This window comes from Tupaia chinensis, unplaced genomic scaffold, assembly GCF_000334495.1.
Source record: "Tupaia chinensis unplaced genomic scaffold, TupChi_1.0 Scaffold000366_1, whole genome shotgun sequence".
NCBI lineage: Eukaryota > Metazoa > Chordata > Mammalia > Scandentia > Tupaiidae > Tupaia > Tupaia belangeri.
The window spans coordinates 2508381-2524238 of record NW_006159863.1 but is presented as its reverse complement, the minus strand read 5'-3'; the positions used below and the strand labels follow the sequence as shown (position 1 = coordinate 2524238).

The following is a 15858-nucleotide window of genomic DNA, read 5'->3' as shown; positions in this document are numbered from 1 at the left end:
CCTCCATGGCTGACACTGCATCTGTGGCTGCTGCCAGCCCTAGTCTTCGCTACCCAGGCTCAAAGAAAGGGCGCGAAAGGCGCGCTCCCCGCTCGGGCGCACGCACCGACCGCCGCCCTCGCCGCACACTGCAGCATTTCGCGCTCTCGCGCCGCGCCCCTCCCCGCCCGCCCTTATTTGCATATCCCACGGTTGCGGCCAATCAGTGCTCGACTTTCGCGAAGCGGATGGCTTTTGCTTGAGAGGAAAGGGAGTGGCTGGCGGCGCATGCGCCGCTGTGGCCGACTTGAACCGAGGCTTTTATTGCTGTAGTTTATTTCCACCCCCTTCCCTCCTGTTCTCTCCCTCTCTCTCTCTCTCTTTCTTTTTTTTTTCCGCCCTAGCTGGGGCTGTGTTGGAGGAGAGGAAGAAAGAGAGACAGAGGATTGCATTTATCCCTTCCGTTCCTGAAATTTGCTACCAGCAAGGCCAGCTAAGCGGTTGCATCTTTTTCAATCCTGCAAAAAACACCGAGTCCCCTTCCTGACAATTTTTGCTTTAAATCTGATCTCCTGAAATTAATTTTCTCCCGAGAGAGATGTCTTATCAGGGGAAGAAAAATATTCCACGCATCACGGTGAGTTTGGTACCTGGGAAATCTGCGGTCGGCCAGCAACCTTTTGTGGCACAGAACATCTAAGGAATTCTTAAAAAGGCGGGGGAGGGAGAGAGACCCAACTTTTTTTTTTTTCTGTTGATAATGAAGGCGATGATGGTGGTGGCTGTGGGAGACGCAATAATAAAAAATTACAAGCTACATGATTTGCAAGGCGTTAAAGCAGGAGCGTGCGTGCTTGAAGCGAGCCTTAGGTAGCGCGCCAGATCCGCTGTATCCTTTTATTGTCAGCGCGAGATGCTGCAGTGCCGGCCTGCGGGGTGTAAGCAAATGGATGGCAGATTGAATATGCATGGTTGAAGCTCGGATATTGTTCTCCGGGCTGCGTGCTGCGAGGCTGGACTGCTCCGGCCGCAGCGAGGAGATGGGGGAAATGGATCCTCCCGGAATCTTCCGCCCCCACCTTTAAGGGCTTTCTGGAGCCTTCGTCTGGCTCCTTGGAAAAAGAAGCGGGTTTCAGCCCGGAGGCGTAATGACAGCAGAGGGATGCTGAAAAGGGCAGGCTGTACCGGAATGATGTGGAAACGGGAAGAGAGCTGGGACGCGGGGATGAGCAGAGGAAGTGGTCTGGGGGGGGGCCAGGCTGGGGATTTTTGTTGATCGGGAACCGCTTTTTGGTGACCGCCTCGTTTTCCTCGCCCTTTGATTCCGGGCTGGGGCCGTAGAAGGACTCCGGGCTCCCTTTCTCGTCTCTTTTCTGTCCCTTCTCCCGCTAGGGAGGCGTCGGTGTTGGCGCATACAAAGCAGGCTGGGAGGGTGGGCGCTGAGGACAGCGCCGAGCCGGGCTCGGGAGGTAATGGCGCTGCGCGACGCGCGGAGCAGATGGCTCGGCCTGGCCGGGGCCAGACAATGATTCTGGCCGCCCGAGGTATCGGCGCAGTTCTAGGGGCTGAGATTGTTAGTTTGTGAATCACTGGGAAAACAAATATGCTATGCAATTGACAGTGCTTCAGGGAAGAGCACCGATTCTTGCTCCCACCCACTCCCCATCTTTTCCTGGAGAAATCTCGCCAGTTCTATTCACTGCATTTGCGAATGAAATCTCAGGGAAGGAGGAAGGCCAGGGAAATTCATTGTTACATAATGATGTGCAGTTGGAACAGGCCGGTGTGAGAACCCAGGGCTCAGGCAGAGAGCGAAAGAATCTCGCCAACAGGCATGAGGTGCTTTTAAGGCTGGCTTTGAAGGCGCGCTTTCGTTCTGGTTTCCTCTTTAGCCATGGGCACCCCGGCTTTCTCTGCACGCACAAGGGCACACCCATCCGCAGGAGGGAGATGTGGGAACAAATGCACAGGGGAGGGGGCGTGGGCTCAGCAGGTTTGCTAGGATGAGCCCAGCCGTTCTGCAGCGAGGGTGGGTACTCGAACAGCTTTCTTTTTCTTAGAGGCAAAAGACCCAAGATCTCAAAGAGTCGCGGTTTGAAGGACCCAACGTGATGCGTTTCCTGTGCTGGAGGAAGGAGTCTGAGGAGTGGATTTGCTGCAAGCCTCAAATAATTTGCTGTTTAGTGAATAAACGAGGCACTTTCATTTTGATTCTGTGGGGAGAAAAAACATTTAAAAAGCAAACAATCAACAAGACCGGTTTTTAAAAGAGCGCCCCCGCCCCCTCCACCCTTTGAAGAAAAATCTGGTTCCATTATGATAGGACCTATATGGTTTCCCTCCTCCATCACCAGGACCAGCCTCTTATGTAAGAAGCCTTCTAGAAGGCACCGGAGTGAAGGAGGCTGGACCGGTTTTTAAAAGAGCGCCCCCGCCCCCCTTTGAAGAAAAATCTGACTCCATTATGATAGGACCTATATGGTTTCCCTCCTCCATCACCAGGACCAGCCTCTTATGTAAGAAGCCTTCTAGAAGGCACCGGAATGAAGGAGGCTGTAATATGTCGTTTTCTCCTTGGCGCGTGTTGCCTGGAGGATTTGGGGTGACTGGCTGGGACAGGGACTGCATTTGACTAAGGGGGCAGGTGTTGAAGGGCAGGGCTTCTTGCTTGGCAGGTGATATTTAATTCTGTCGCTGAGCAGAAGCCCATGATCTGAGAGAGAAGGGGGGGGTGGTCATTGCAGACCGAGGAAGAACACAGGGCCAGGTGTCCTGGGGGCAAGTACGGTGACTTGCTGTCCTGGAATCTGTTTCCTTACATGTCAAGGGACTAGAATTTGCCTCCATCCATCTCGCATCTCACATGAGGGTCCCATGGCATGATGTGCATGACAGGATTCTAGAAAGTTCTTTGCATGTACCTTCTCCAGGTTCAGAAATTGCTGACCATCCCCATTTGACTTTGCAAAGTCTACCTCCGGATGGAGTGCCCTACAGCGTACGAAATTAAACCGATCTTACTGATTTTCAACACGTTAGCGAAACAATACGTCTTTTCTTTACCCTTTCAATATTTTCTGTATGTGCACGTGTGTGTAAAAGTTATCTTTTTTTCCTGCTGCTTTCTAGTAGCTTATTTATTTTTAAGAGATTTTCTATAATGTCCTTTCCTGGGTAGCTGCTCAGTGTAAGTCGTACTTGCTGAGAGCATGGTTTTGCAACGGAATGTGGAGTGAACTGCTGTCACAGCGAACTGCGGTCCTATGAAATGTGTTGCCTTCTCAAGGGGCAGTCCATGCTTCGACCTGTGAGGTTTCAACCCAGTCTAGACTAACACAGGTGCTTAGTCACTGAATACACGACTTAACATTCCATTCCAGCCAGTGGTGAGTCATAAGGTAGCATTTCTGTTACGGACTTGGCTCTCATGTGCCGCCTGTCTTTCTATTGATTTATTTAGCACAAGCATCAGCAAGTGAAATACAAGTATGTCGGCCATCTCCAGTGGTGTTAGATGTTAGAATTTGCCATCCCCATACTTGGTTGTAAACCCTTACCTTTTTTTTTGAGAGGTTTTTCGCTATAGAGCGCGTGCGCTTGCCAGACAGACAGAGACATAGAGACAGAAAGCGAGAAATCACCCCCCAGGGGGGATGGCCATGCCGCAATCCCTTCTCCTCCATTCTCCTCTCGGGATCTTGGGCACGCACGCGCACGCGCCCGGCGCGAGTTTGAAGCCACCGGGTCCGGGACGCGAACCGCGGTTGACTACGTGGGAGTCCAGTGACATAGCCATTACTCTAACTGCTGGTTCCCAAACCTTACCTTTTTTTGAACAGCTTAAAATGGGATATGTTTTGTAGTCCCCTTCCTGCTTGGCTATACTTGCTATGGTTGAACCAAATGTTTTTGTGTAGTTATGGTGTATCCCATGACAACAGACTTTTGGTCAGTTTCTTTCCTCAATGCAAACTTTGCCAAGATGTTACTTTCCTACATGTGCTTGTGGGTGTGTGGGTGTGTGTTTTTTATTTTTCGGTTTTAAATGAGGTTTTGCCCAACACCATTTAAGAAGTATTGTCATCTTTTTTTTTTTTTTTTTTGAGGGTTTTTTTTTTTTTTTTTTTGTTATGGGTGTGTGGGCCGCTATAGGGTGTGTGTGCTCTCCAGAGAGACAGAGATAGACAGAGAATAGAAAGTGAGAAATCACCCTCCGGGGGGATGGCCACGCCGTAATCCCTTCTCCTCCATTCTCCTCTCAGGATCTTGGGCACACACGCATACGCACCCGGTGTGAGTTTAAGCCACCGGGTCCAGGACTTGAACCATGTGGTTGACTACATGGGAGTCCAGCGACATAGCCATTATGCTAACTGCTGGTCTCAAGAAGTATTGTCTTCTTTACCTGAAATGTTTCACTTCTTTTCACTGGAAGCCTTTTTATTTATTTATTTTTGCTCTTTCCAGGTCTAAGATCTAATTGAAAGAGATGCGTCATTTATTGAGTATAAGCTTTGTCAGTGTGTTCTGACTCATCAGGTGATGAATAGGGTGGCATAGACAGCTTCCCTTGTTACTCAACTTTCCCCAAACTGGCTCATTTTAAACACTCAAAATGGGACCTTAGCTCATTTATCTAAGTACCTGTGTCCTCCTAGGTCAGATATGCGTTGTGACCTTCCTACCTCTTTGTTTCAGAGTGATCGTCTTCTGATCAAAGGAGGTAAAATTGTTAATGATGACCAGTCGTTCTATGCGGACATATACATGGAAGATGGGCTGATCAAGTAAGTATAACTCATTATGTAGAGAAGTATTTGCAGACCTTTCAGTGCTCCCAGGTTCTCGCTATCATTCATACACATTGTATTAAGCTTTGGAGACTTCAAATAATGGCCATCATAGTTTTTTTTTTTTTTTTTTTTGAGAGTTTTTTTGCTATAGGGCACATGCGCTCGCCAAAAAGAGAGACAGAGAGACAGAAAATGAGAAATCATCCCCCAGGGAGAAAGGTCACGCACACTCCCTTCTCCTTCATTCTCTTCTCGGGATCTTGGGCACACACGCACACATGCTGGGTGTGAGTTTAAACCACTGGATCCGGGACCTGAACCACAGTCGACTACATGGGAGTCCAGCGATATAGCCATTACGCCAACTGTTGGTCCCCATAAAATCTGTTTTAAACCCATTTTGATTGGTGGTCATCAGTGAATTGGGAAACTCAAGATTTAGGAAATTCCAGCCCCCAATTAAGTGCACACTGGTTTCATTGTGCTTTATGTAATTGGCTATTTTTAACTGAGGTGACATGATGTTTTCTTGTTGCCAGCTCAGATACTTGGTTTATGATCTGCTGACTGTGTTAAAGATTTTCCTAGAACGTAGTCTGGGGATGGGCTGCCCAATGACAGGACACAGACGTGGAATACAGCCTCTTCTATCAAGATAGTACATCTGTTTTCTTAATGAAGAGTTCAAGTTGGAGGGGCCAGAGAGGAACACCAAGTTAATTACCAAGAAACACAGACAAATTACTGCCTAATCCCGAGGGAATGTTGGGTTTGGTTCTATAAGTGGCAACTAGCACAAATAAGACTGCTCTTGTGTTTATTGTGTAGTAAGTTACAAAGGAGAAACAACAGAACAGTTACTGAGCTCGGGTATTCTTGGACGCTAGAGATTTAAGTGAGCTGAGCACATACCAGCACCCTTGTACCCTTCCTCCTGGGACAGCTCCCAGGGCTCTGGAGAAATAGCACATCTGTTTAAAGACAAACACTGCAGCAATGACATCTTTTAAATAAGCAGCATTCATCGAGTGCTAGCAGCAAATGAGCCCGGAGGAGTGGAAAACTGGAGTGGATATGACTGTTGCCTGGAAGCTCACACCCTGATTTACGAACCTAAAATAGGTTTCAACGTTTCCACATTTAATGTTTTCTCCGTGTGTGCGCGCGTGCTTGTGACAGTCTCAGCGCCAGGCTTTTAAATGCTGTGACTTTCATGGTCCGTTTTTCTCCCAGTTATCAGGCAGAATGGTTCCGTCTAGCAATAAGACACTGGCCTAGAAATGAGCAGGCCTGTACGCTACGTTTAGTTGTCATTAATTTGTTTTAGAACTTGGTCATCTCCTCCTTGATTTATTTCCTTTGCTTCAAAAATTGGTAGAAAGAGGTAGTAAAAATACTTCATAAAAACTGGAAAGGAATCGTGTTTCCCAACATAATACATATTCCCTTTGTTCCTGAATTGATAAGCACATACTTCCACACTTCAATAATTTCCATTGTAGTGTTCACTTGTTTTTCCCCCGTTTCGTTCTACCTCCATCCTTCCATCCTTACTTTCTCTCGATTGAAAAAGATGTGGTGAAAAGAAATATTTGGACATTACAACCAGCTCTGGAGAAAATTGCTGTAGGGTAATGAGCTCAATTATGAATTGGGTCGCTCAATTATGTATTGGGTCGTTGGGAAAGTCATGACGTATTTTCCTGTTTGTCTTTGCAAAAATGTGTCATACTTTCCTGATTATAAAGAAAGGTTAGTGATGTTTTAAATAAATGCCTTAGGACCTTGTTCTCGTTTGATCTTAGGGTCTCTTGGTAACTGAATCTCTTTGGATGGGGTGTCTGATACCTTACTTAAATTTTATTTGTGTTCTCTCTGAGTTGGGAGTAGAGAGTGGAGAGTACTTTTATGACGAATCACCACAATAACCCAAATAGTCCCCAACCGAGGATCATTTATCGCTTATGCAAGAAGTCAGCAGATCTCATTTGATTGCACATTTCACTTGCGATGCTTATTGGCAATCCTGTTGATTTAGGCAAATAGGAGAAAACCTGATTGTGCCAGGAGGGGTGAAAACCATCGAAGCCCATTCCAGAATGGTGATCCCTGGAGGAATCGATGTGCACACCCGTTTCCAGATGCCTGACCAGGGGATGACATCCGCTGATGACTTCTTCCAAGGAACCAAGGCAGCCCTGGCTGGGGGAACCACCATGATCAGTAAGAAGCTTAAAAAATCATCATTGTAGCTTTCGGAAACTATGCCCGTTTGAAAACAAGTCTATGTTGTTTGATCATTTCCTTTTAAAAGCTTCCAGATCAGGTGGCAAGGGGCGGGGGGCTAGCCATTTGTCTTATTTGTGTATCCTGATTTTTCTGTCCAACTTCGAGTTCTCCAGGGGAACTCGAGCATCCAGCCCTAGGAAATCTGGTAGGATGAGAAAATGGCTTCCTGCTTTCTGTGCTTAAGGGCTTTTGTCTTCCTGGACCCCCAGAATGTGATTTCGTTTTGAAAACACGTCATCGTCAAGGCCGTCAATTGTGAATCTTTGTTTTTCAGTGTTTGATTCTGATGAAAACAATTTTTAGAGGTGCTTCTTAGGTTGAAGATGGGGCACTGCAAATGAAATGGTGAATCTGGGATCTCTGTCCCACTGACAGGAAAATGCAATGGGGGAATATTTAATTGTCCTGTTAGAGATGAAAATTGCTGGCACCCACAGCCCTCCAACGGCTTTGTGTTTTTTGGTTTGGCCAAATCTAACGTGGACTCACTGGACCCAGCGCGTGTGTGTGTAGTTCGCTTGTAAACTGTTACATCCCAACATGCCTAGTGACTGTCCTTTTGTCACATGTCATTTTGTTTTCGAGGAGGTGGGCAAGCTGTGCCATGGTCCATCAGATACATATTTTTTTTTTTCTTTTTTTGGAGAGTTTTTTCTTTTCTTTTCTTTTTTTTTTTTTTTTTGCTATAGGGCGCGTGCACTTGCCAGAAAGACAGAGAGAGACAGAAAGATAGAAAGCGAGAAATCACCCCCCAGGGGGGATGGCCATGCCGCAATCCCTTCTCCTCCATTCTCCTCTAGGGATCTTGGGCACGCACGCACATGCACTTTGCGTGAGTTTTAGGCCACGTCCTGGGTCCAGGACGTGAACTGGGGTCGACTACATGGGAGTCCAGCGACATAGTCATTACGCTAACTGCTGGTCCCCATATTTTAAAAAACAGAGTTTATCCAAGATTGAAAGTCAACATATAATCTCTTAAATGAAAAGCTAACTGGGAACCAGCAGTTAGCATAATGGCTATGTCGCTGGACTCCCACGTAGTTGACCGCAGTTCGCGTCCCGGACCCGGTGGCTTAAAACTCACGCCGGGCGCATGTGCGTGCGTGCCCAAGATCCCGAGAGGAGAATGGAGGAGAAGGGATTGCGGTGTGACCATCCCCTCTAGGGGGTGATTTCTCGCTTTCTGTCTCTGTGTCTCTCTCTATATGGCTAGTGGACGCACCCTATAGCGAAAAATATCTCTCCAAAAAAAAAAGCTAACCGTCCAATTCAGAAGAGGGTCGACATTGAAAGGATTTAGCTATTATTGCTTCTTAAAAAAAATAACAAACTATCGTGGGCCAGCAGATGGTGTAGCAGTTAGCAGACTCCCACATGACTGACCACAGTCAGACCCAGTGGCTTGAAAATCATGCTGGGCTCATGTGTGTGCATCCCCAAGATCCCAGGAGAATGGAGGAGAAGGGATTACAGAGTGGCAATCCCCCTTGGGAGATGATTTCTCACCTTCTCTCTCACTATCTTTGTCTCTCCCTATGGCGAGTGAATGTACCCTAAGGTAAAAACGTCTTAAAAAAACCCAAAACTATCTTAACATTTATTTTTCAGTGTGATGGTCTTTTTTACCTGTGGCTATAGGGTCTATCTGGAAGCATCTTTTCTGTCTGATCTGACCTAGAGGAACATCACCCTGCCATCCCCTCCTAACCCAAGTTCCCCGTATTTTCATTTGCATACTCGCCCTCTGGCATCTTCATCCTGGGCTTCAGTGTCTGAAGCCTCGACTTCAGCTCTCCTGTTTCAGCTTTCTCCACACTGTGGAGAGCGAGCCTGCAGGTGTAAGCCTGGCTGCTTCCACCTTGCTGCTCACGTGTCCTGTAGCCTAGTGCATGCCTTTTTCAAGGGGGCCCTTCACGCACACCTTGGGACTTGGGCTGCTGTAGAAGCCTGCCACGAATTGGACTCGTGGCTCCTGTATGCATTGCCGCCCCTCCTCCAGGGCAGGCTATGGAGTAACACTTGAGCCTGGAGAAGCACAGACTCCTTGGGTGTTGGTAGGAAGGCCAAGTGGACGTGATGATCTGTCTCAGGTTTATAAACAGGCCCCTGCCTTGTCACATAGGGTCAGTAAGCCGTAAATACTATTTTCCAAGTGAGTGGTGAATGATGCCTCCTACCGGACGACTCCTGAGCAGGAAATGCCTCCACTGAATGAGGCGTTCTGGTCCCCTTCTGATACTAACTTGCTGTATGACCTTGGGCAAGTCTCTTCACGTCTCTGTATTTTCGCTGCTTTTCTACACAGTGAAGGATTTGCTCTAGATGACCCTGGAAGGCCTTTTTAGCGCTCACATCTGGGGATTCACTGAGCCCAGAGAGTCATTTTGCCTCTAATCAAAAGCACTTTGCTCAGCAGATACAGAGAGCCTCTGTTTTCTCTCAGATTTACTTGGGGTCTTTCTCTCCTCTCCTGTGTTCTTGAAGGCCCCACACTTTGGTCCCCACTCTACTTCTTGTCTTAACCACTGTCTCTCTCCTGGCATGGAGGCATATCCTTGCTACTGCCCAGACTTTCCCCCTTGGTGACTCTGGCCTTCTTTCCATTCATCCAGGTGGGTCCCATCTGTGCAGGACTGAAGGACATCTCCTTGGGTCCCCCCCACCCTGCAGCTCAGAGAGCCAGCATAATCAACAGATGGCCTTCAGGGCAGATGCTTGGGAGAGAGGCGAAAAGCCTGTTTGCCTGCTGCTTGCTCGGGCAGAATGTGGTGGCAGTTTAATGTGGGCTCAGGTGTAGGTGGGTTTCATGAACAAACCTCAGAGCTTTGAAGTTATCAGAGATGGCAATGTGTGGTCTGAGTTGCACCCCAAGTGCCATCACCGTTTCTCTTTTAAAATTTTTTTTGCCATAGGATACGTGTACTCTCCAGAGAGAGAGTGAGAAGAAAGCATGAGAACTCACCCCACATCTTGGGGCATGGCCGTGCTGCAATCCCTTTTCCATTCTTCTCTGAGAACATTGGGCATGCATGCACATGTGCCCGGTGTGTTTTCAGGGCATTCCGTTCAGCACTCAGACCTGCAGAATTGGCCATGTGGGATCCAGTGCCTTAAACCACCACGCCCCCTGCTGGCTCAGTACCATTGCTTTTGTAGCCTGTGAAAAAATCTCTTGAAAATAACCACACATGGTTACAACTTCCAAAGGATAGGATTTCTTTCTTGCTTGCTGGTCATACATTCTGTGTTGCTTTGAGGGAGTGAGTGGCTGGGGCTCGCTTTGCAAAGAGGCCTTGCAGGGAAGAATCACTTAGAGCACCTTCATTGATATCTGCGGCTGGCTCCATCAATGAGGCTGGAGCTTCTTTAACGTATTGAGGTCAGAAAACAATGCTTAACTTAGATGCCTCTGAGCAGGTTCTATTGAATACTTGGTATGCCCACGGCTGCTTGCTGGAGACAGCACTTGAAGTAAACTGGCACAAAGGGGCTGTCTGCACGCTCCTGCTGCCGTCTTCCTGACTTTGTCCAAGCCATGTTACCTGTGCTCATAGGTGTCTCACCTGCGGCCTCATTGGGTGTGTTCCCCAGGTCACAAGCCCTGGAGGCTCCACTCTGTCTGAAGTGGCACTGCTTGCAGGGAAAACGCAGCCGAATGTTCGCAGTTTAAAAAGGACACTGGTTCGTCAGCATCAGAAAATAATATTATTGCCGTCAAACAGAGCTGGCTATTGAGCACTGCACAATGAGGTCTTTGTGAGGGGGACCCAGCACAGGGTAGGAGGGTGCCCTTTGACCTTTCCATCCAGTGATGGGTGGGCAGAGACTCTAGACGTGCCCTGCAGGCAGCAACAGACAGGCTGAGGCTCATGAGTTGCTGCCTGGAGAAAACACTATGACCTTCGCAGGGGCTTTCTGATCATTGGAGTTTTGAGGACTGCAGAGTCTCCAGGAAACCGGTGGGAATGGTCAACTCCATTTTATAGAAGGGAGGGCTGAGGCCTGAGTAAGAGCACTGCACGCTTGTCCTGTATGTTGGGACAGGTGGCAGGAATGGAACACACACCAGCTACCAGCTGTACCACTTTTGCTTTCAGCCTCAGCATCCCAGTCAGCAAAAGGGGTGAGGCTGTTCGAAAGACAGGCTGTGGTGGCATCAGAACAGTACCTGGCCTGTAGTAAGCTCTCAGGTGTGGCAGTGCTTGTCACTCCGTCTGGCGCTGGGGACCAGTAACCTCCCGCCTCTGCTACATTCTCCGAGCAGAGCCGGAGAGAAAAGGCTCCAGATGACTTGCACATTCACTCAGAGTTGGGATTCTCCAAGAGTGGTCAGTGGACTATGTGCCTCTGTATCACCTTTTTCTGGTGTGCATCTTTTTCTTTTTTAACTTTTCTTTATAATAGAGCATGTGCACAAACAGGAGAGAGAGAGGGAGAGGAAGCACGTTCCCGTGGATCTTGGTCATATCGCAGTCTTTTTTCTTCCAATGCTCCCTTCCATCAGGATCTTGTCCTGTTCATACCTATGCCTAGCGCACTGCTACTGGGGCTGGGATTTGAACCCAGGTCACCTTGTGGGATCTGGCTTCCTCTGCAAAACATCAAGCTTTACATCTTTTTTTTAAAAAAGAATGATTTATTTTATTTTATTTACTCATTCAATCATTTTCATTTGACCATAGAAAGACAGACACACAGAGAGAAGGAAAATGAGAAAGCAAGCCACCAGGTCATGGTCAGCCATGTGGGAGTGTCCAGTGTCCAGTAACCCAGGTCACCTTGTGGGATCTGGCTTCCTCTGCAAAACATCAAGCTTTACATCTTTTTTTTAAAAAAGAATGATTTATTTTATTTTATTTACTCATTCAATCATTTTCATTTGACCATAGAAAGACAGACACACAGAGAGAAGGAAAATGAGAAAGCAAGCCACCAGGTCATGGTCAGCCATGTGGGAGTGTCCAGTGTCCAGTGCCTTAATCACCATGCCACCTGCTGACCCTGTGCTTATATCTTAAACATCTTGCTTCCTGGGCTTCACCCAACCTAGCAAGGTAGAGAGCCTGCTGGTGGGCCCTGTGAATTTATGTCGAAGTCTGGCACTTGTCCAGAGTACTTGGGGAGCTGTTTTAAAGCAGAGCTCTTGGGTCTGTGCCAGATCTCCTGACTCTGGGTCTCCAAGGATCAGGAGCCACTGCTGGGAATGTCGTTTTTGCTAATAGAACTCCAGGCTTTTCCTGGCAGGTGTGGAGCCCCGCTGCATGTGGGCACCACATACCCGGGGCCTCCGCTGTGTCCGTGACTGGTACTTGCAGTGGCGGTTGGGTTGGATTGGAGCATGGAGAAGGTGAGGAGGTGCTGCAAGGCTGGAACGGCCTCTCTGCTGAACTTGAGACTTGTCACTTCTGGATGCGCCTCAGAAGCCTCCATCCAGCTCTCTGCAGTCAGGCTCACCCTGTTTTCCTGTAGCCCTGCTGCCTTTCAGTGCCCAGCCCCTGGGGCCGTGCTGTCTCAGGTGCATTTTGTCTCTGTGTTATCTCTTGACCTCCCTCCTCCACACCTGCTGAGTCGTCTCTCACTGGGCCTCTGCCCAGCCCTCTGCAGTCTCATCAACCACTGTCCTGCCTCTAATCTCAGGGTCTTTCTCCAGATGGCTTTGATCATGCATCCTGCTTCCTCCAAAATCTTCATTGGCTCCCTCTGACTTAGAGAATGCAGCCCAAGTGTCAGAGCCCTCCAGGATGTGGCCCTGCCTGCTATGCTGTCACCTCAGCTGGGCATGCCTTTTCCTTCCTCTGTCTACGGGAATCTTCAGCACCCTTCGAGGCTCAGCCTAGATGCCCACCCTCCCCTCCACTGGGCTCTCCCTTTTCAGCTCCTTCCCTGAAATTTGTTGCTGCTTCTCTGGGCCTGAGCGAATATTGTCCTTTATGCCATGGCCTGGTGGCAGTCAGCCCTGCCTTTCTGTTGAGTTTCTGTGTTCATGTCTGACATTAACTCCACTCACCCTGATGTATGCAGCTGTTTCCTTGGCAGTGCCCCCTTTCTGCTGCCCCACCCCAACCCCAGGCTCTGTGGTCAGCCCTGGCAGCAGTCCGAGAGGGAGGTGGGAGGAGCCAGGAGCCCAGGCATCTGCCTGTCGGGGTGGACGGGGACAGCTCCCCCTGTCTGTTCTTCCAGAAGGGGTTGAAGGTAGCAGCTCCCACACGGGTCCTTGTAATGACAGTTTGCTCTGAGTGCAGAGGGTCACGCTGGTTGGAGGAATTACGTGGCCTGGGGCACAATGGCGGACTCGGAAGTCATTCCCACAAGCCCCTTGGGCTTGTCTCAGCTCACAAATGGAGGCAGGAAGCCTGGGAGAAAGGCGAGGTGGCTTCTCGAGGAGACGTGGCTCAGGAGTGTCACTTCACTGCGGAACATCCACTGCTTGTCATTTTGTCATCCATGTGGCATTTGGGTTTGCTCGCTGCCTATGACGAGTACATATGTGTGAACACACGCACACTATAATATGAATGTGTCTGTAATTGATACTTTGATTATTCCCTTTGCAACCTTCATTTGACTAGGGTTAGAAAGTGTTTACAAAAACACCCAACCACATCAGACAAAAGTTTCAAAGTCCAGGGCCCACGTTGTCGCCACAGAATCTGCCGTGGCCTGGCGATTAGAAAGCCACGTTACCCGATGGGGCTGTCAGTCTGGGCTGTCTCTGCTATTCTCTCCCACAAGCCCCACATGGTTGAGGTCATATGTTTCGTCAAGGACACGCATGCCTTCTGCAAGCAGATGCCACGGGCTGGGCCTGCTCAGGTGTCACTGAGCGATTGTTGGCCTCGAATGTCGGGACAGGAAGAATCCATCCCCTTCTGACATAGTTGGGCTGTCCAGCTAAACCTGTGCTGAGCAGAATGGAGGAAGAGGAAGGATGAAGAAAGATGAGAAATAGCACAAATCTTCTCGAAGGTTCAGCACTTAGACTTTGCAAAACTCTTCTCAAAAAGGGGGTCACTAGTTTGTGCTTGACTGGCCATTGTGGGTTAGGGTCTACTAGATCCTTTCAGGAGTTTGAGAATTTCTTTTTTTAAAAGAATGTTTGCTGTAAGTCACATGCACTCACCAGAGAAAGAGAGAGAGGGGAAGTGAGAAAGCACCCTTCAGGGGGAATGGCCACACTGCAGTCCCTTCTCCATTCTTCTCTTGGGATTTTAGGCATAGATACATACGCACTTGGTTTAGTGTTTTCATGCTTTGGGTCTGAGATTCGAACAACACAGTTGGCCATGTAGGACCCAGCCACCTTAACCACCATGCCATGGCTGGCCCAGAAGAGGAGACTTTCTTGTGTAGGTTTCTAAGCCTTGTTTCATGGACATTGTGGCACTCACTGTGATCCACCAGGGCTTTTTGCCTGGACCCTGGCCCTGAGAACCGGTGAGTAGTGCCTGAGCAATCAGCCCGGCTCATGAAAGCATTGATCTTCATCGCTCGAGGCATCTGTGTCTGTCCTGACTGCCTCTGGGTGTTGCACACAGAGGTTGGAGAGTGCTCAGATGCTCCCAGAGCCTAGCCTTGGACATTCTCTAGAGTGGTTGTTAGGCTACTGGGAACTTCCTGTCAATCCCGTTGGCCAGAATGTCACCTAGAACCAGGAAAAGAGGTGGGGTAGTGGAAATGCTGGGCCCCGGAAAGGTCTCACCTTTGGATATGAGGGACTGCTGTTTGGTGGCTGGCATCCCATGGGCTCAGGGTTCCAGTTTGTTAGACAAGAGCTTTGTGACACAAACGTGGCCCACGATGCTCTTGGCTTGTGCCCTGACTGGTTGAACTGGGCATAGACATCTGGAGGGCAAAGACTGTGCTCTATTCACTTAGTTTAGAGAGATTTTTGGTATAGGGTGTGTGTGCTCACCGGAGAGACAGAGAAAGACAGAGAGACAGAAAATGAAAAATCACACCGTAGGGGGGATGGCCACACCATAATTCCTTTTCCTCTATTTTCCTCTGGGGATTTGGGGCATGCATGCATGCACACTTGCCCAGCGTGAGTTTTAAGCTGCTGGGTCCAGAACTCGAATCGTGGGAGTCCAGCAACATAACTATTACGCCGTCTGCTGGTCCTCCTCTATTCATTTTTAATGGCTCCACCTTGCACAGAACTGTCCACACTGGCTAAATGAGTCTGGCAAAGGCCCCATTCCATTGCTCCATCTTCTTTTTTTTTTTTTTTTAAGTTTTGTTAGAGGGTGCATGTACTTGCCAAAGAGAGAGAGAGAGAGAGGGAGAGCAAGAAAGAACTCCCCGTGGGGGAGGGCCATGCCACAATCATTTCTCCATCTCTCCCACCTCATGGGATTTGGGGAATGCCTGCACACGCACCCAGCATGTTTCCTAAGCCACTGGGTCTAGGGTTTGAAGCACACAGTTGGCCTTGTGGGATCCAGCCACCTTAACCACCATGTCACCAGCTAACCCAGTCCATGTACTCATGGTGACTTTAGCATTGGTCTCTCAGGGCACCCCATTCTCATGTGAAATCTTACGTGGGAACCCCTTCATCTGACAGGTGAGACTGAAGAAAGCCGAGCTGTTCCTGTTAGAGCCGGGGGTGGGGGGGCCTGGGGGAGTGCCCAGATCTTGCTCCTTTCTCTCTGTCCTCTCCCTCTGCCCTTGGAGAATCCCAGGGCATGGGTAAGCGCAGTGCGGAAACCACCCCAGTCCGTCCCCCGTGGCTTACCTTCCCTCCCAAAGCAGCATGCGGGGTCCTGGCATAACTCCCGTGTTGGGTTGTAGG

The 15858-nt window shown here is 49.0% G+C and overlaps 1 protein-coding gene across 1 annotated transcript in view; it reads left to right on the top strand.

Annotated features, from left to right (window-relative positions):
* Window positions 1-279: 279 nt before the first annotated feature.
* The window catches only part of DPYSL2 (dihydropyrimidinase like 2), an 88101-nt gene continuing 72522 nt past the window's right edge, over window positions 280-15858 (top strand). The window contains exons 1-3 of the mRNA XM_006153240.3: window positions 280-616; window positions 4678-4766; window positions 6811-6995. Of these exons, the coding sequence (XP_006153302.1) occupies window positions 578-616; window positions 4678-4766; window positions 6811-6995 (313 nt within the window). The 5' untranslated portion in view covers window positions 280-577. The remainder of the gene's footprint in view (window positions 617-4677; window positions 4767-6810; window positions 6996-15858) is intronic.